This window comes from Enoplosus armatus, chromosome 9 (assembly GCF_043641665.1).
Source record: "Enoplosus armatus isolate fEnoArm2 chromosome 9, fEnoArm2.hap1, whole genome shotgun sequence".
Lineage (NCBI taxonomy): Eukaryota > Metazoa > Chordata > Actinopteri > Centrarchiformes > Enoplosidae > Enoplosus > Enoplosus armatus.
Genome location: NC_092188.1, coordinates 9,514,078 through 9,535,152, shown reverse-complemented (window position 1 = coordinate 9,535,152; position 21,075 = coordinate 9,514,078). Strand labels below are relative to the sequence as shown.

Genomic DNA, 21,075 nt, shown 5'->3' with positions numbered 1-21,075 from the left:
ACATACAACATGTACACGGGAGACATTGTTTTTGTTTTTTTACGTAAGGTTTAGTTGCTGAAAATCTGTGCATTGTGTTGAGACATCGCTTATTGGAGGATATAAGTAAGGAGTACTTTCAGGAAGTTCGATGATGTAGGAACTGTACTGCTGCACACCTGCTTTTAAGTAACTCATCTAAAAGGAAAAACATTACATTAAGAGAATATACATTATAGTATTGCTCTAATTTTATACAAGGATTCCAATTAATGAATTAGCCTATTATTGAAATTAGGTTGAGATGTTTCATCCAGATGACTTTTATTTGAATGTTAGAAAAATAATTCATATTGCAACGTTGAATTCCATGAACTGTGTTTTAAAAGTTATTGTCTGACTCTGCTGTTCATCTTTGGGAGAGATTTCGGCAAATTCACAATTTAAAACTGAGCAGCAATTTATTTCAGAGATAACATTGTAGGTTTTATTTTCGGATTGTTTTCCCTTTAAGATTAACCTTGTTGCTTCCCTGTACTACTTCAATGTATGCAAATAAAACGTTTTTTTATATAGTCTAGTTTTTTGTTTTTTACACTCTATGACACACAAACTTCCGCACAGCCTACTGACACATTAACCAGTTGATGTCTGGTCATTAATGTAACTGTAGCCTAATATACTGAAAGAAACATTGGTTCCCAACATTTGTTTCTTCTAACAACCTCAGTGTAGACATGAGTTGTGAGAGTTCAACCTAAAAGTGATTTTGGATTGTTTAATCTGAAGGATTAAAGAGATAAAAGTCCTCCCTTTAATCGTTTTGTGACCTCCTCAGATTTAACTGGGCACTCCTGACCTCCAGTTATTTCTGAAGAACATATTGATCTGGACTGTTCCCGGTGGTATAAATAAGATCCTCGCTAGATGACGCTGTTCTCTCCAATCGCCTGATACAGATGCTGATCGACAGCTACACTTGACCCGCCCACTTCACTTTACTATCCAATCAAAGATTACGTTGCTTCTGTTGTCGTACGTGTTCTGGTTCTGACAGCGGAACTGAACAATCGAGAGAGAGGCTGTCTGCTAGAAACCAACACAACAAGGTAAATGTGAACACACACAGCCTTATTTTAACACTTTTGCGTAAACATCTACGTGCATGTCTTATTTCTCGGTGATTTCCGCAGTATAGCGGTATGATTTAAATCAACAGAAAGGCTTAAAATGAGCTGAGGCCTAGCGTCAACGGTTAAGCGAAGCCCTGCGGTTGGTTAGCCGCGAGCAACCGAGCTAGCATGACACATTGAGCTTGAATAATATCGAACACACGTTTTAAAGGCAACTGCAAATCTAAAAACAACCTCGTACCTGAAACGATGTACATGTTTTGTACGTTAAGCACTTCATCTGTAATTTGCTTTAATGTCTGTTGACTGATAAGGTCATTAGCTTTAATGTTAGCCAGGTGATTTAACTGCTAGTTGTACAGTTAACGTTAATACAGAGGCAGGAAGTTTGGCTGAGCAAGCCTAACTACTTAACGTTAGCTACCTTATTCCTTGATCGCCACCTCACATGACCAGTGACGTATCTTAAAACAACACTTTGGGTTTTGGTTGAATTCTGATCATTTTAATATGTAGCTAGGTGAGCGCTTGCAACAGGAGAGAGTGTCTGACAGTGGCATGTAACGCTACCAACACAAGTCTCTGTCTGAGTATCACTGCAAGGGTAGAAGTGGAGTTACTGTACGTTACTGAAATGTGTGTGCATTTGTAGACTTTAGTGTATTTTTCACTTTCAGCAAGTTTACTTGGCTCAGGCAGTATTTTTCGGGAGAAGTAGTGCATTTCACGACATTTGCAGTCACGACTATTACAAAGTGAAAATGTTGTTTACTCCCCATTGTGAGCAGCAGAAATCTGATCCTACATTGTTTGTGTATCTTATTGTGTAATATCCATTAGTGCTGAAATGATTAGTGGATTAATTGAACTGTCGATGGACAGAGAAGTTACAACAGTTCTGTTGATAAATGTATTGTTTAAATCATTTATAATGCTAAAATGTCAAACAATTCCTGATTATCTGAGGGAGTGCTGCTTTTCTCTGCTTTATGTAATTTTTAATTTCATTTATTTGGGGTTTAAATTGTTGATTGGACCACACAAATAATTTGAAGACGTCATTTTGACCTCTGGGAAATTGCAATGGCATTTTTCACAGTTTTCTGACTGACTACTTATGTACTGAATTATTTATCAAATAATTGCAAAGAAAATCGACAGATTCATCAAAAATGAAAGTAATGTCTATCCATTCTTAATACTTAGAATAATATAATTTGAACTTACATCCTTTTGTGTCATAGCACACACACACACACACTTTATATCACATAGTCATGTTCTAATTATTAGGGAGAAAAGTGACTTATACTCTTAGCACATTTTCCAGGAGCTTTACTTTTTCTCCCATACGTTTTTAAGCTTTTATATCTTTAAAGTAACAGTGCTTTCACTTGACTGGGGCATTACAATAATATTATCACCACTGCCCACATGCTGTTAAACCCTTGTTTTCCCTTAAGTAGCGCTAAGGTTATTAAAGTCATCTTATCCCAAACTGTTTGACAGGAACATGTACTGTATTTTCTGTATCAGCGTGTTTAAACTCTTCATTGAAGCTATATGATGTTTACACTGGGTAAAACATTCAAACTCAAGACACCATGTTGTTGTGCATCATTTTCTATTCATTTCCCCAAAGTTCAGCCTGACATTTTTGGTGTTTTTTGAAAATTTGAGATCTTTAATAGAATTTTAATAATGTTTTTTTGGGTACGAACAATGTTTGGCTGTACTCCATGAGTTTAAATCAGGTTGAATCAGGATTTTCTCTCTCTTTTGTATAGAGAGAATTTTATTAAGGGTCCAACCATCTGAAGTTGACTTGCTCATCAGCAAAATGGCTCATATCTGTCCGCATATCTGTTAACACTTAATTTAAAAAAAAAAAAAAAAAAAATCACAAGTCTTAGAAGTGGTTTGCAGTGATCTTAAGATCCATTTTGATTGAAGAAAGGATTATGGGAAAGATAGATGAACCACTTATTATAAGAGTTGAGAGTCTATTGAAGTGAGTGCTCCTTTAGTGAGTTTGGGGTATGATACACAACAGTGGAAGCTTGCAGCTGCCAAATCCAATTTTAAATTGTTTTCCTCGTTCTTTTTTATTATTTTATGAAATCTTTTATTCAGTTTGATTCTCTAACTCTAAACTGAATCTGAAGCTCGCCGTAACAGTGCAAATAACAGTAAAGCAATAATAGCAAAACAAATGTAAAATGTTTTGAATTGGGTTTGTGGTGCCTGTTGTCCCTTTTACAAAAGAGAACAGAAGGTACTGGCACAAGAATAGCATTCTTTATACGAATGATTTTTGTTGACATTATGCCTGCATGATTCACAATTAAACATAATGACAATAATAGGCTAAATTAATTGAGAATAGCAACAACAATGTAGTGATTATCTAAGGTCATTACTGCATGACAAAACAATTTATCACAATAAGTGACTATGAGTCCCTTTGCGCTTTGGGATCCTTTGAATTATTATTAGTTATTTTCAGTATTATATTATTAATGCTAGTATTTTTTTTTCTCTTTTTTGCATATATTTTTATGTCTCAGTGGTCAGCAAGGTACTCTGTATCTGAACAGCTGCATCTCGCATACTGAGCAGGTCCACATATTCCTCCAGCCATCTCTCACTGATATGCAGCCAGTTCTGTCCTCCTTTTAAATTTAATAGAAATAAACAGATGAATCCAATCCAGCCCTCACATTCAGAGCTTGATTTGACTTTAAAAAATTCCTGAAATTAAAAGAGGTGCTGTTTCTGAAACAGTGTAGGTTAATTTGTTTGGCTACAACACATGCCAGCTCATCTGTTCAGCTTGCCTGAGAATATGCTCTTTAGATGCCCTTGATGGTGGTCCAGTGGGACAACATATGGTGCATGTGTGTATCTAAATGTATAAGATTTAGGATGATACAACACTGAGATGAATAAGATGAATAAGAACCAGTCAGACTAGTCTTAGCTCAGCAGTGGGTATCCAGACTCTCTGTTGCATTAATTTAAGGAAACAGCCTCAGGTAATAAAACCAGCCTGATGCAACTACAATAATTTTTTCATGTATCTTTAAGTCTAAACTTTTCTTGTGTCCTACGATGTGTCTTCTGGGATTAAGATCTTAAAATATCCCATCAAAGTCTAGGGGACATCTCCTCACATTGGGATGTTTGTCAGTGAAGACACTTTTGAATTGGAAGGAACACACAAGTAGAATCAGACTGACATCCTGTCCGTGCTATTTTTTACATGTGGGTAATTTTTACTATAAAGCTTGTGGATTACAAAGCCAGATCAGGCCAAAGTACAGAAAACAAAGTACAGAAAACAAAGTACAGAAAACGTTGACATGAGGTTTTGCATCAGGGAATGCTTTTTTTTAATTGTTTTATTTTCTGGATTCACTTCCTGAAGACTAAATATCTGCTGGAGGCACAGGCAGATTCCTGTCACTGCTTGGGTAATTATTGTGGTATTGCCCTCAGCCCAAAGTGCATTTGCATCGTCTCTCTATGTAGGGAATGGGCTTTGATGAATATGCATGCCCTGCTTCGCATTCATTACACTTGTTCCCGCGTTGGTTCTACCTAGTGCAGCTACTCATTCTCTATCTGAGTAGCTCTCCAGGTAATTTGAGGGTTAAGTGCTTTGGTCAATAGTGCTTGGCTGTTGTATGTTAAATGAAAAGGGATTATTGTTCATTCAATTCTGTGTCCTTTGACAGGGCACAAGTGGCTAGACTATGTTGTGAGGGACATGACTAAGAAACCTACATGCTATGGAGTCCGAGTGTTCATTAATAGACTTTTCTGGAAGATTGTGACACGGTGGCCACCATAATAAAATGGCGGAATCAGGGTGGTAGCAGATGTTATTTCCTTGATTTGTGCCATACTTGTATTTTCTACATAACACTGCTGCTCTCATGTGTCACTCTGTAGTACTTTGGTCTAACCTGCTCTCTCTGTGACCTGTGTTCCCCTGGTATCAGATGGAGGTGGAGCAGCTCCTGTCTCTGTCAGGCTCAGCACTGGCCCAGGCTGTCAGCTCTCTTCTGGAGACCCCAGGCCTCTACGTCTTCTCTGACATCCTGGAGCTGCCTAATGTCAGAGAGGTAATCGCACTCTCTCACACTTCATCTTCCTCACCCTTTTGTGTCCTGTGGGACCTTTTCAGACATGGTTTGAAAAAAAAACATCTTAATCACGAGTGTTAATGTATCCCAGACACATGGAGAATCTGATCAACCAAACCACATACTGACACTCTGTATGTGGTTTGGTTGATTGTTTGTCACTGTTTGTGTAGCATCAACACAAGTGTATTTCCTAAGCTGATTGGACCACGTTTATCGATGGAAGTGGAAATGTGTACACATTTCTGCACCAGTGATGTAATCAAAGTCACAACTCACCTCCCAATCAACACATCTATATATACAGTTCCTGGGCGTGATGCTGCTATCATTTAAAAAAGTACATTACCGACATATTGCATATGTTGTACGTTAAACTTGTATGAGAATACGCAGTTAACACCCTATTTTGGAGGTGAAATGCTGCTCTTACAGTAGTAAGAGAGGATGATTGTGCAGCAACATTGTTCCATTATTTAAGGAAAACCCTGGAAACTATTTACTAAGGCTTTGTGTCCCTTTTTATGCCCCAAACAGTCGGCTTGCATTTTTCCTCATTTACTAAAAGACCACACAGATTTTGCGCAGATAAAATGGAAGACAAGCAGCACTGCCGAAGAACGCGTACAGAGGACGTTGCGAAATTTAGCGTCTGAGAAAAGTAGGTGTAAAATCAGCAGCACTGTTTTATTGGATAAACACAGAGGGAGAGAGACTCGCCAGGTCGAAACAGTGAGTGAGAGAGACATACAGAGAAACGGCTATGACAATGAAAATACTTCACCTTGACTTGACCGCAGTGAATAATATTACAGCAAATTAAAAAGATGCGTTATGATCTTGTAGACAAAAGAGCAACAATGCCACAGCCTGTTATTATAACACAAAGCTGTAAACTCTCTGCTTCCCTCACTGGTTTTCTGCTTTAATATGTGTTTTCCTGACTTTTAATGACTCATAGCAGGTCCAGTCCAGTGGAATATGAATGAAACAGCCAGTAATACAAGTAGGCCTGTTATATTATTTTTATCTGTGTACAGCAGTGATCTTGTCAGAGGAGTTTTAAAGTTTTTTCAAAAGTCTCCCACAACATTGGGCTATTTGTAATATTCCCTCACATAGAGAGTCTTCTTGGGGGATTAATAAACGTTAATATTTCCAAGTATCTTCTTTTCAAACAATATTTGTGGCTCAACTGCAGATAACTTTTTCTTGTTCTCTTCACTGCTTTCCATACGTGCGCAACATTCATCAAATCAGCGCGGCATTAATAGAAACCAGATGATCTGTTGGGCTCATTTACATCTAAATGGAAAATTTACAGTGACGCAAACCTTTGCACCCATACTTGTAATTTTGCTAAACTTAGTAGGTATCCCCCCCAGGTGTTTACTGTAACAGGTAAAGCAGTTTGACACATTATAAGAGTCCATATGGTAGAACAGTTACATTACAATATAAAATTTTGCAAAATTTCAGCTGACAGCTTCGAGTCAGCCATAAGGAAACACTGTGGAAGTGATTCACTCTGAGTATTGATCAGCGATGAAGTCTGACCAGAAAGGAGACCGATTTTGATGCCAGGTGTGAATGCAACCGTTCTCAGATTAATCCAGTCCGAAAATAAGTAGTCAGGTCTTCATGTGGTCTCCCTCTTTGTTGCATGTGCATAGATAAAATGCAGTCGCACAGGTTTTAATGTAGAGAGTCTCATTACTTCTGTGTTCTGCCACATCATTTTCTCTTTCCCCTCATCTTCCCTCTGAACCACAGCTGGAGAATGGCCCTCATGCACCGGTGTACCAGCTCCTGAACCTCTTTGCCTATGGAACCTACTGCGACTACAAAGGTATTGCAGTGGCAGCACAGTGTAAATAAGTAATAGGGCAGCCCTGCAACTCTTTTATTATGAGCTGTATTTCTTTGCTGCAAGGCAGGCACCTTGACACAGAGGCTGAAACACCCTCACCTGAGACGCTGCAGGCAGGTTATTCACAGATAAAATTACTGGAGTGCTTTTTATCAGTTTGGGCAACTTTTCATCAAGTGTTCTGATTGGCTGATGATTGTCTGTGTCGCAGCAGTACTGGCACAAATGGACAATAAACTAATCTTTTGTGACTTAATTTGCTGTCTGTGTAATGCAGTGGGAAGCTTCAACAAGAAGTGGAATGTTAATTATGTCTAATTTTATGCTGAATATCAACCAATAGCCTGGAAAAAGAATCTAGCCTACTTTATTTTTTCCCTTCCCTTTTGAGTCACGCCGACAGGGAGCACATTTACTTTCATAGAGCTGTGTAGTGGAGCCCTCAGAGGAGCTGTCAGGGCTGCTGTCTCAGAGGGTGTGAGTCCCGTCACCAGGGGAGCATGACAGCAGGAGACACAGTCGCTGTAGACCAACTTCCTCCCGACTTCCTCCCGACTCGGTTCTCTGACTGCTTAAACAGCTCCACACTCACCTACGTGTCTTTGTGTAACATTATACTTCAAAGTAATAAGTAGTGCCTCGATTATGTGTGGCTGTTTGACCCTCAGCAGAGTGACACTTACACACTGCTCTGGTATATTCTTCCCATTGTGTCTCTTTTTTTAACTTGATGTTCTTGTCTGCGGCTGTAGAGAGAGCAGCCTCTCTTCCAGAGTTGACTCCCGCACAGAGAAACAAACTCCGCCATCTGTCCATCATCAGCCTGGCATCCAACCTCAAGGTACGGGTTCATTCTCTTCTCTTATGCAGATGAACTGTAATGTTGTATTTGTCTCAAAAATAGAACCTAAAATCTAATTTCCGCAGCCATCGTATTGCTGTAGGATTCATAAAGTGAGATATTAATGATGTATTAACAACGCTTTTAAAGATGGCTTTGCTATTTTGTGCAGACACATTTTCCAAATGTTTCAAAAAGCTCATTTGAGGTTGGCTGATATATAAGCTTGTGGTTGTTTTTATATCATCTAAATTAGAATTACAGCAACAGACAGGCCTTTCAGTCTCAAGAAAAAGTTACCAGCACCACTCGTGTCATTTCAGACTTATTACCCCTCTCTCCATGATAAAGTATTAAATGTTCTTTTTTTTAACGGCATCTTTCATTTGCACCTTGAAACCATGCTGCACCTGTCCTTATGCCCTTTTCTTTCTCTGCTCCTGATAAATAATTGATTCATTATTCTCACCAGCTCTGTCCTTCTTTCTTTCTTTCTTTTTCTTTTTACATAATCTCCCCTTACCATTGCTCCTTTCACTCCTGCCCCTGTTTGTCTCTTTAATATGTCACTGCTTTCCCCGCATGTAGGCTTGAACTCTCTAATTGCCCAGTGGAGGACTGTTAAATTGTCCAAACTTTCCTTTCATCTTCCTCTGGCAGTGACATTTAGACAAATGGGCAATTTCACTGTAACATTTTTTTTTTTGTCATTTTCCATCAAACCGTTAAAAGTGGAATCAAATTATCGGCCTGTATACTTTGGTTAAAAAAAAAGAGAATATGAGGATTAAAGTCTCGCCATGTCTTTTTTCCCCCCTCAGTGCCTGCCATACTCGCTGCTCCTGCAGCAGCTCGAGCTGAAGAATGTGAGGGAGCTGGAGGACCTGCTGATCGATGCCGTTTACTGTGACATCATCCAGGGCAAACTGGACCAGAGGAACCAGCAGGTGGAGGTGGACTGCAGCGTGGGTCGTGACCTTGGCCCCAACGAGCTCCCAAACATAATCAACACGCTGCAGGAGTGGTCGGTTTCACCTCTTTGTGTCTGTGCACACGCTTGAGATTTATGTCTCAATTATGTGTTTTCCTAACTCACAACTCCATACCTGTCTTCTCTCTCTCAGGTGTACAGGGTGTGAGGCGGTGCTGTGTGGTATTGAAGAGCAGGTTTCGAGGGCAAACCAGTACAGAGAGAGCCAGTTAAAGGTCAAAGTCCAAGTGGAAACAGAGGTCAGTCCCTCATCACTTCTGCCTACAGTTCTCAGTTCTCTTTCGCCCCAGAAAATCCAGTAAATGTGACTCTCTTCTGTATTTCTGATTCAATGCTTCCAGCTACTTGTGGTATTTTAGTTTCCCCCTGACTGCATATTTCCATTTTTTGCATCTTGTTTGGGGGTAAACCCATACAGCAGCATGTTCATACCACTAACTTTTAAAGGATAGGATCACCATTAGGTGCCAATATGCCAACATTGAAACAGGTTTTGCTTGCTGCAAAATCAGCCCTCCTGTTCATATTGGCTGTGAAGAGATCCCTTTCTAAAGTGCTTCTCATGTAAGTGATACGAGACAAAATTCATAGTCCTCGTTCTGTGCAAAAATACATTCAAGGTTACAGTCCTCTTAGTAAGAAACTCAGTCTCTGTGTTACTGTCCTTCAAATGCAGCAAGGAAACATTATCTGTGGAAACACAAAGAGGGAAATTTGTACTAAATGGACTGTAACCTTAGGAGATACCCACTTTCTTTGACTAACTCAGACTGCTGAAGCCTCAAATTAGCTTCAATACATTTTTACACAGAACAGAGAAACTGTGGATTTTGTCCACCATCACTTACAATGAAATCGCATTACGAAGGGATCTCTGAATGGCCAGTGGGAAGAATTACAGCAAACAAAACCTGTTTCAATGGTCATGTGGGGACCTGACTATTATTTTGAGACAGATTTGAACAATTGCAAGCCCATCCTTTGACTCATCCCTTCTCTTTAATCTTTAATTCTTAATCTCTACTTTTCCCTCAGGTGTCAAACCTACAGAAAACGTTAAAGGCCAGCGCCGCCTCTCCGTCGTCAGGCCCCGCCCCTGCTGGAGCCGCCTCCAATCAGGACGCAGACCAGCCTGCAGAGCCACGAGACCCCGCCTCCTCTCAGGAACCACGACAGCCAGGCAAAAAAAGTTCAAAGGTGAAAGGGTGAGTATTGTGGCATCGCCTTTTGTATTTACTGTGGTTATATGGAGATATGTGGCTACACACAGGGAGGCAGACAAATACTGTCCACATGAATTAAGTTCTCTGAGCGTCTTGGATGTTATGGCTTTTTTTTGTTTGCATGGAAATTGCATTCATTTTTCGAAAGCATGGCCAAATATTTCATAAATTGAATACATAAAATATGTTTGGCCATGTAGAATATTTTATGGAAATTATGTTTTATTCAAAATTGTTCTCTCAAATCAAGTGTTTTCTTTCAAGCAGGAAGTGCTATACCTCACAAAATTGAAACAATGTGGAGGTTTTTTCCATTAACTTTCTTTCATTGCCGCTTCTCTTTTGTTCTGTAAAGCACTTTAACTGTGGTTTTTGAAAGGTGGTTTATAAATACGAATTTACCTAGTTATAACCGCAGCTCTATAAAGACTCTTCTTCAAACACTAAATTAAAGCCATTAGTCCAATGTTCTTGGAGAGAGCAAAGTTAATTCAACAGAGAACCGCTATGTTTCCATTTTTTCAATAAACATTAAAAAGCCAGCTGCTGGTGTAAGTGGTTTGCCTGTGTGTGAGCGTGTGCATGTGTCTGCATGAAGTAGCTTTATTATCAGATGCACATCAGTGTTTTGCAGCGGTGTTCTAACCCTGCTATCAGGGACTTTTTTTTCTCTCCCTGCTTTGCTTCCATCCGGCCCAATTACCGATGGCTAATTTCACATCTGTCCTGGATTGCAAAATGTCACTGGATATACAAATGCCCCACGTGCTCTCCTCCTGAAAGAACCGTTTCCCCCTCCAGTGATCAGACGAGGTGCTTTGCCCGTCTGCTGTTTATGTTGTTGCTGCTGAACAGAAAGCAGTGATTATTTTCTGGCTGCCTGTCACATTTTGATGAAGCATAGAGCACTATAATTTTCATCTCTCAGCACTGCACTTCATTCAAGTGAAGATCCACTTACTGTTTTGAAATCCAAATTAATGATAGCTTAACCTCAATCCTCAAATTAAAATGCGTTTTGACACATTTCTTCATAAAGCTATTTAAAGGATGGGACTGATTGTGCAGCAGTTATTATTAGAAATAGGTTCTTTGCAATAATTCTTTTTAATTTGCCGAAATAGAAAATCCACTGAGATCAATTTCAATGCAAAAATACTAAACACAGATATTAGATATTTTAATACAATGACACATTTGCACCCAGGTTGCATCAGTAATGTGCTGGTTTAGTAGTGCAAGTGGAAAGTAAACATGCATTATTTTGATAAATCCCAAACAAAGTGCCAATGCAGTGTTTCTTACTGGCTGTTTCTCACTCAGGCTGCGCGGCAGTGGGAAGATCTGGTCCAAGTCCAACTGAAGACAAGAGACTGAGATGTGGAGACGGCGGCACTGATGGACACTCTCACAGATTAACGGACACATGGATGTGTTGACGGACAAATGGATACATTAAACAATGTGACCAATGTTCACGGACACCCTTGTCACTTACACTTGCCACAGTAAAATCAGGAAGCTTCATGGGAACTTTTCTTGTCACCAAATCTCACCTTGACGGATTCAGAAACACACACTGGCTGATGGAAATGACAGGTGTGACATCCATTCTTGCAATTGTTAATAGCCTAACAGGCGGACTGTCAGTGTATATACACACACACACACACACACACACACACACACACATACACACACACACACACACACACACAGCACTCGTAACACATCGAGACAGTCTGCAGCAGGAGTCAGTTGCCTTTGAACAGAAACATGATGAGTGTATTTGACGCGTATGTGTGTATCTCTGTTGGTTTAAAAATGTTCTTTTGGTTTAGATTAATTCTATGTTGCTTTGTATTTTTTTTTCTCTCTGCAGAGTGGGGACATGTATAAAATCAGAATATAAATTGTCGGGAAATAAAACGAAGCCCTGTACTCATCCTGACTGTCTCATTAATGTCACTGTCACTTCTTTTATTAAATGCACTTCAAAGTGCATCTCTGGAGGGTGCACAGCTAAATGTTAACTCGCAGAAGGGGGCTACCCGTTAGGAGGTCAAGCCATTAATTAGGGCATGTCCCCATAGAGTCTAATGTATTATAGAGCCGAGGCTTCCCCTGTGCGCAACCAGCATGGCTACACACACATCCATACACACGCGCACACCAAGTGCATTCATATTTCATATGCGTATGTTTTGCCCAGAGCTTCTATTTCAATGTCAAAATTGCCTGTTGAAATTGCCTGCCACCCTCTCTTGTACCTCCATCACGCATTCAAAATTGCCTTCGTCATGCCCGCCCTGTCCGTCTCTCACTCTTTTGATTCTGTTCTGTCTAAATTCTCCGCTCTTCATCCTGCATGACATTAATGGTGGCAATTAGCTGACCAGCAGCAATAGTGAGAGGGAAATAGACAGGGAAATTATGATCCTGTTTCATTTAACCCTGCATCTTTCTCCACCACCCCCTCCCTCCCCCCAACATCCCTCCCACCTCTATAAATAGTTGTGTTAATTTCAGTCGGTGTGATTGAGCTTCATTGGTTCAAAGTTTTTACCAGACTGGAGCTGTGAATTCTAACAGCTGTACACCTCTCAAAGTGTTTGTCAGTGAATTAATTTGGTGGCAGGTGAGTCATGTTTGTTTTTAGTATAGGTGTGAGTATGTGAGCGAGTTCACACCTAACTTCTGCATTAGTGTTTGTAGTTTGGCCACCGTGGTCACAGAGTGCTGCAGCGTATATCTCATAACTAGACGGTCATTAAAACTTCCGAGTGGAACAAAGCCAATCAATTACTTTAATTGATCAGTAAAATGCCCAGAGGAGATGGAAACACTTGCTGTGCAGCAGACTGGTGAAGAATCGCAATACACTCGGGTGGCATTTCTCCTCTCAAGCACGCCCTGATTTTATTGACATTTGTTTGAAAAACTGTACACAGAGGAAATTCTTGCTTAGCATCCTGTTAATCTTTCTGAAGCGAGAGGAATCCATATGAGGTGAGGAGATAAGGAAAAGCTTCACACACAAGCAGCCGCCTTATTCTTCCTTTTTAGCTGTTCCTATCTGGTAAAAACATGATTGGCACATGCAGGACTTTTTTATGCAGAGCCCGCGGTTCAAAATCAATGCAAGGCGGTGGACTAAATGTTCACTTCAGGGAGAAAAAGATTAGGATACAGGGGTAGGTATTAAAATGCACGGTGTAAGCTTTGTCCTTCGCGTAAAGCATTGCAGATCGCACGGCTCCCTGGGGAATTCATTCAACATGCACAAAAATAAACAGATAGACACAAAGCTAAAACGCCAGTGTTGAGTCTTTATTATTTAACTTCCATGGTACAGAAAGACCACATTTCTACAGGAATGCTACTAAAAATCACAAGACTGGACATCTGGAGGATTGCACGAGCCACGCATGATGCCACCAGCACTATGTCTGTAGTGGAAATGTGTGTAAGTGGGGGGTTCATGTCTCAAAGCTGCTTAGAAAAGTTGCCAAACACAAACTGACATTTGGCTTTGAAAGGTTCTGTAAGATATCACTCACTGATAGATAAAATAGACATTTATAAATAATAGATTTGAAGCAACTCTCACAGGTTTTCGTACTGTATACATGCAGATTCATTGGAGAGACAGAAATGATGCTCCTTGATGTGCTACTTTACTTTGGAGCACCTAAGACAGCTGATATACAGTGGCTTGATAGTGATATGAAGGGGAATGATGGTGGTTTTGTTTTCCAGATTGAGATACTTGGCTGTCAGGTGGAAACAAATTCCTTGTTGTGGCAACATCAGTCCTTTGATCACGCGTACAGTACACAGATGCTCATTTCCATGACGACATAAATCTGTCTTTGTTGTGCACCATCCAAAACCTTTGGGGATCATTGATTTTCAACGGGAATGCCTCTTCTATCCATCCCTGTTCTGAATATTTTATCTCCACCACTCTGTGCTTAACACACCTCTGCACAGTCCAGCAGGAACAAAGGGTGCTCACAAAGGCTCAACAAAGAGGTGAACGTCAGCCAGATAATTAAGAGAACAAATCATGAGGAAAAACTGAAACAAAACTCTACATACTGCAGAGGAAAAAAGCCACACTATTTGCATTTCAGGCACCCAAAGCGGGGAATAAACAGCAGTTTTTGGAGCGTGACATGTTAAACACATTGCCTGTTGGCTACAGCCGTGCCAAACAGCTTTGTGAAATACCCCGTTCAGTGTTTGGAGATGCTGAGAATGGCTTTTTAACCATTTACAAACCAGGTACAAGCCTGCTAGACTGAACTGAATTTGTGCGTAATGTCATGAAAGAACAATCTGCTGGATTAGAATTAATACTGAACAGCTTCTCATGTGCAGCTGGATCACGGGAAACAGTTGTGGAAGCACAGGTAGGGCATTTCAGGAGTAATGGGACGTTGCACGGCTGTTAAACTGCTTGTTTGTGAATTAGTCATGGCAGGTCGAAGCGCAGAGTGGTTGGGTAGCTTGGCAGAGCTCTGGGCCATACAGGGGATGGAAAACAGGGAGCAGGTTACAGTGACGCAGAGCCACATAAAAGAAATTTGCACCGAGCACAGAGGAAGGACGGAAGGAAGGAGGGAGCAGCGGGGAGATGAGTTTGGGTTTTTTAGACCTCAGGGGAGCCGAGGAGGTTTGTGACGGCTGGGTACCTGGGATCCCTGAATTCATTTCACAGTTTCAGAGAAAATAAAACGGCGCTGCGGGCACACCCTCTGGTCGCGTTGATGTTCCTCCTCGGGCCCCCGTAGAAATGTTTACCATATGGAAAAACAGTCACCTCAGAGGTTCACAACTGGGATCCTGACACAGCAAAAGACACAGAGAAGAAGAGTGAGAGAGAAAAAAGGAGGAGGAGGAGGGGAGGGTTGTGGGAAGCTTGGGAGCCCTGATGATGGGAGGAAAGACAGAAGAAGAGAGGAGAAGTGGAGCAGAGAGGCCTGAAGCTGGAAAAGAGGTTTACACGCAAACGGAAAGCTGCATCACAGGGGACTGAGAGGGCGGCGGGGGGAAGAGACGGAAGAGAAGGAGGAAGAGGAGGAAGGTGGAGGAAAAGCTGATGGGGGGGAGGAAGTGAGAGGGAGCACTGGAGTACAGCACTATAATTATCCTGATTGAGATTAACTTTAAATACCCTCAAATAAAAGCGTTATTTCATGGACGGCGGCTGGGCGCCTTTTCACAGGCCCATGATGACTCATCTGGAGAGGGAGTTTAAAACACTGATACATCTTACAGCAGCAGCACCAACACTCCAGCCCTGAATACTCCACAGAGAATAGCACTACTGTCCAATTATACTCCATGTACATCCTTACAATGCACGCACAAGAGGAAATCAGGCTGCTTCACACACTCACACACACACACAAAGAAGCAAAGTTGAATCCAGAGGTGCATGGAGACTCACGCATGCACATCAGACTCATAGACTTAGACACACACACACACTCAGACTGTGCAGAGCTGGTGAGGCGACTCATTACCTCTCCCTGTCGGTGAAGGAGGAGGAGGTGCTGTGCAACGTCTGCCGGCTGTCCTCCGAAGCGAGGGAACGAGGGAGCGCGAGGGAGAGGGGGGGAGCCACGCCACGGGAAAGCGGGGGCGGATGCTGGGAACAGCTGTGATCGTAACTGGGAGAGAAGGATAGTGGCACAAATAGATGGAGAGAGAGAGAGAGAGAGAGAGAGAGAGAGAGAGAGAGAGAAAGAGGGGGAGATGTGTGGAAAGACAGGAAGAAAGAAAAGACAAAAAGGGGGTTGGTGGAAGGGGAAACAGCCGAGGAAAAAGAAAGATGCAGACGGAGAAAGATAAAGATGGGAATTAAGGAAAAAAAGAGACAAAGAAGAAGACAGGACAGGAATAGAAACAGAGATGAAAGGACACAAAGAAAGTTGGAGTTTCAGAGATAACAGTAAAAGAAGGTTAGAGAGACAGACAGAGAACAGGAAGTGGTTGAGGGTGAGATTGAAATTAAGAGAGATAGACAGAGAAACAGATATGGAAAAACAGCAGAGTGAACAGAAGAGAAAAGACAGAGGGGGGAGAGACAGAGAAACAAAGTCAGAGAGCATCAAGAACAGCCGAGCCATTTAGCATCAGCGAACACATTACACTGCCACTGTGAGAGAGAATTAGTGCACTCATCGGACTCATTAAAACGCTGTCAGAGGGGAGAGGGAGGCAGAGCGAGAAATGGGGAAGGAGACAGGCACTGTGGGATGACTGAGGGAGGGAGGCAGAAAGGGGGTGAGGTGGGAAGGAATGGACAGAGGGGTGACACATCACTGAGGTGGCGTGCCATTACCTCCGTAAAGGAGAGTGAGTTGGGGTGAAGGCGCAGTCGAGAGTCACAGGTACAGGCTCTTAAGAATACTTAGACGCACAACAAAGCTGTTCTTGCAGCCATAAAAGCCATCCTGCACCCTCATCTTGCCTCAGTAACACCTGTCCTCTTCTGGCTGACTACCCTCTCCCTCTATACGCACACACACACACACACACACACACACACACACACACTTACACACAAACACCGTCACACTTGATGACATTAGCCACACTGACGATTTTAGGGCTGGGAAAATCACTGAGCACATATGCCGCTCTTCTATAATCATAATGAACTGGACGGTGGCCAATTTCCACTATAGGCTATCATTTCAGTCCATCTGTACCCCCCTCCCGTTCATTCCGCGGCACTTTCTCCATCTAACACATGGCGGTATTTACACATTTATGACACTGAAGCACGAGCCAGTCTATAGAGAGGGGCTGCTGCCATGTCTCCAGTCTGAATCCCTGCAACTCTCACTTTTGTGAGGTCACTTTGGATCCACCAGCAGCATGGGTTTTCCTCCACAACGGGGGCCGGTGAAGTAAGTTATCGAAATAACAGCGAAGGCCAGTCTCAGGAACAGAGAGAAAAAGGGGGTTTATCGTGTATCAGCTCACGGCAAGCTGGAGGATTATCTGTGGATCTACAGCCGGACCGGCGGCGCTTGGAGAGATAGGAGACTGGTGAGGGAGATAAGAGAAGTACCAGCTGTGCAAAGACAGGCAGCGTTAGAGCAAGGCAATGACGATAACTGGAAGTAAGCGAAAAGAACCCGAAGGATGAGGGGGAACACAGGTATTCAGGGAAAGAAAAAGAAAAAATCCCTGGGAGGCAAAAGGGGAAGGAGGCCCAAGTGGGAGGAGGGAGGGTGGGTTAAAGAGTAGAGCGAGGGGAGATAATGTGGGAGTCTGGGAGCAAAACTGAGATTAAGAGAGAGTATGAAAAAGGGATGTGAAGGAGAACAAATTATACAGGTTCAGGCAATGAAATGAAAAATTGTGATACAATAGAAATGTGGGTAAGATGAGCAGATAAGAGAGCATTACAGCAAGGAGGAGGGGAGTAAACATATAAACGGGTGAGGAAAACAGGGAGATTGACATAAAGAAGAGAAGAAAAAGCAGAGGGTGAGATGCAGGAAGAGAAGCGTCCCAGTGGCCAAATAAACTAGGTGTTATTGGTTTGATCAGCAAAGCGTGGAAGTGTTCCACTACATCACACCCATTTCCAGCTAATGGCCATGTGTGCGGCGAGCACTTGCTACGAGGCCTGAAAACGTAACATATCCAGAACCCCCCACCCCTGTGTTTACATGCTCTGAGAGGTTTAATGGCCGGTGGGCTGTTGAAGCACATTGACACCAGTGAGGCCGTGTTATTGCTCAAGCCTGTCAGGCAACAGATCTGTTTTCGCTTCCCACCCCATCCTAACGGTTATAGCGAGTGTTTAATCATTACAACTCTAATGGCACTAAATGACACATGTGCCAACTGTGACTTTCAGGAACACGAGTGTTGTTCATGAAGTCATTAACAACTACGCAGCTCTCACGTTAGGGGGGGAATACGTAGACACATTACGTAATCATGTACAACAATGGGCACACAGACAAGACAGACAGACGCACATGCACATGCAAACACATCTGTAACTGTCAAGGTTCCATCTTCGCTGAAACCCACACATCTGGCCTCTTCATTAATCACAACACATCTGGCCCAATGGTTTCAGCCCCATTTTTCAAAACACAGTATACTCCAATCTCTTAACACTTATGGACAGTCCTGACTCATTTCTAAGTCAGTGGTTCCCAACATATTTTACCACTTAAAACTTTGCTATGTCTACCGGTGACTCTTCTTCACTTTCATTTTTCTTAAAGAAAACAAACAAAAATTTCAGAACAAATGTAATCCAGGAGGCCTACAAAAGGGTTTCTGATCAAGTGCCTCATTTGACCTTCTCAGTCTTAAAGGGCCCAATTTAGAAATCCAAAACGCCACCATATTAAGGGAGGCATCTTGTATTGACGCTCACACCGGCCTGCACCTCGCTGTGTGTTCTTAAAATGAGAAACTGTCTAATCCACAACCTTTACTTAATCAGGGGAACCAGTATTGCTCTCCTGCTGTGAGACAGGTGTCCAGCTCATACAGATTGTAAGAAAGTTTGCTGATCATTAACTCTTATTCAGCCCACTTTATATTTGTGTGGCCACACACACAGACACAAACAAGATTTTGGAGGTCAGTTTGGGTTCCTACCAGAGTTTGGCTGTAACGATGACTGCCATCAGGATGAGGAGCGAGGAGATGGTCACGGTGACGTAGAACTGAGGGTCCACTGTAACACACACAAACACACACACACGCGCACACACACACACATACTCATGCAGTTACTAATCTCAGACCATGACCATGTATAATTGTATCCAGAACAAAAGAAGAAATCAATGAAGCCAGCTGAAACATGAAATTGGATGTGCAAGACGCTGGCCTCCGACTACAACACTAATCCGATGACGTCTTCTCTGTATCTTGCAGTTTGACAGCGGCCAATTCCTCCCTGTGAGTGATGAGAACTTTATTAGGCATTCCCCGCCACAGACACAGCCGGCTGCACACAGCGCGGTGTCAGCCTTCACCCTGGTGACAGCTAATTCCCTGGAGGACCTGTGGCATGTGTGTGTGTTCACATGGACTGCGGCTCGTGGCCACCTTTATTTAGAAATCCTTCATGTGCATCTCCGGATGCCCACCTTCCTCAGGCTCCGTCTCCTCCGCCTCCGTCCCTCCGTCCTCCACTCCCTCCTTGCCCCTAGATTCCCTAGATGCCTCCTCTTGGGGCTGCATGCTTGCGTCAGGATGAGGCCAGTCCTTGGACGTGGCGGTGCTGGCCTCCGGCTGGTTCCCATGCTTGTGCAGGGGGTCAGTTTCCTGGCTGGAGATGAAGTGGTAGGTCTCATCCTCCAGAGGCTGCGTGGGACCCCAGACCACCGCCCACAGAGGGGTGGGTGTGACCTGGGCGGTGACGGACAGCTGGACCGACAGGGCGTCCACCTGCTCCTCGCCCTCACTGTCGTCACGGTTACAGGTGGAGGGCTGTGTCACCAGGAGGAGGGAAATGAGGCAGCGAAGGGTAGTCAGTCGTGCGACAGGAGAGCTGGAAGAGAAGTGGAGGAGAAAGCATGAGAGGTGGTGGAGTGACAGAGAAGTTATCTGAGAAATGTATTGTCTACCGGCGCCCTGCTCGACCTCATCATCTCAGACATTGATTCCCACGCCAGCCATCACTCAGAATGACATTTTATGCATCTGCACCCCATACATCCCTCCTTCACCTCAGATACTATCCATCTTACCATCTCTCCATCGCTTCGCTGTGTTCACTGAGACTCCGCTCCTCCGCTCATCTCTCTCTGTAAGACAGGACAGAGGGGCAAGAGAGGGATAGAGAGAGGGAGAGAAAGGGGGAGGGTCCAGCTTTTTCTTCTTCTTTCATGTTGCCAGATAAAGAAAACATGTTAACATAGAAAGCAGCAAGAGGATTGGCAGAAAGCCAACTCTGTCACTTTTAAAAAAAAGAAAACATACACAGACTCCCCCGGGCTTTTAAATTTAACGCTCAATTATGCGCCACATGTTCATACAGAATCCACATCTGCATTCAAAAACACCAAGAAGTACACACTCATTGTGTGTTCTGCTCTGTCACACACGTTTACAGCACTCACACCTGAGCACAGCTCATTAATCATCATTAGAGGCGTCATGCACGGAGCCAATACTCTATATGGCACTTTGAGCACAGAGAGGTAACTTCCCATCCAACAACTGCTGCCTAAATGCCACAGAAATGTCACTTAGAGACACACGAGCACACCGAGAGACGGACACACACACACACACACACACACGACACATATCAGTTATCATGCCTACCTCTGGCAGTGGAGAGAGGGAATGAGCGAGGGAGACGGAGAGAAAGGGGTGAGATACAGAGAGCAAGAGAGAGGGAAAAAAAAGCATCGGTTGCCGTAGCGACTGAGACATGTAGAGTCTGGTAGAGTAAGAGAGGGGAGAGAGAGAGAGCGATGTAGGGAGGGCAAGAGACTGTAGGAAAGAGATTTAAATGCTAATTATGTGTTTTTTTTAAAACGGGTTCAATTAAATGGACGCGGAGGAAAAGAAATGAATTTGACGAGGCAAACAGAAATGATACTGAGGACATTAATAAGCTCATTTTAGAGGCGGGAGGTTTAAAAAAAACCCAAAAAACTATCTTCAATTATGTTTACAAAAGCAGCAAGGACACCCCAGAGAGAAAGAGACAGAAATACAGACAGCAAAGAGGAGGAGGAGGAGGAGGAGGAAGGAACGAGGGGAATAAAGATGGAATAATATTTCATTGACATTCATTTACACAGGCAGAGCAGGGCGATGAACTGGTGTTTCAAGAAGAGGCAGGGTCAGATCTACATCTAAAAAAAGACAACAAGAGATGCA

At 42.8% G+C, this 21,075-nt stretch overlaps 2 protein-coding genes across 2 annotated transcripts; one reads left to right on the top strand and one right to left on the bottom strand.

Annotated features, from left to right (window-relative positions):
- The first annotated feature begins 1,037 nt into the window (after positions 1-1,037).
- On the top strand, positions 1,038-12,131 carry cops7a (COP9 constitutive photomorphogenic homolog subunit 7A). The gene is made up of 8 exons (XM_070911446.1): positions 1,038-1,088; positions 5,117-5,239; positions 7,034-7,109; positions 7,883-7,971; positions 8,793-8,995; positions 9,096-9,201; positions 9,998-10,167; positions 11,509-12,131. The coding sequence occupies exons 2-8, from the start codon at positions 5,117-5,119 to the stop codon at positions 11,546-11,548; spliced, it is 807 nt and encodes a 268-aa protein (XP_070767547.1). The 5' UTR covers positions 1,038-1,088; the 3' UTR covers positions 11,549-12,131.
- Positions 12,132-15,712: 3,581 nt separating this feature from the next.
- pianp (PILR alpha associated neural protein) lies at positions 15,713-19,942 on the bottom strand. The gene is made up of 4 exons (XM_070911815.1): positions 19,932-19,942; positions 19,329-19,732; positions 18,832-18,910; positions 15,713-15,863 (listed from the first exon to the last, which is right to left on the bottom strand). Exons 1-4 carry the CDS (start codon positions 19,940-19,942, stop codon positions 15,713-15,715), a joined length of 645 nt encoding a protein of 214 aa, XP_070767916.1.
- Positions 19,943-21,075: the final 1,133 nt, after the last annotated feature.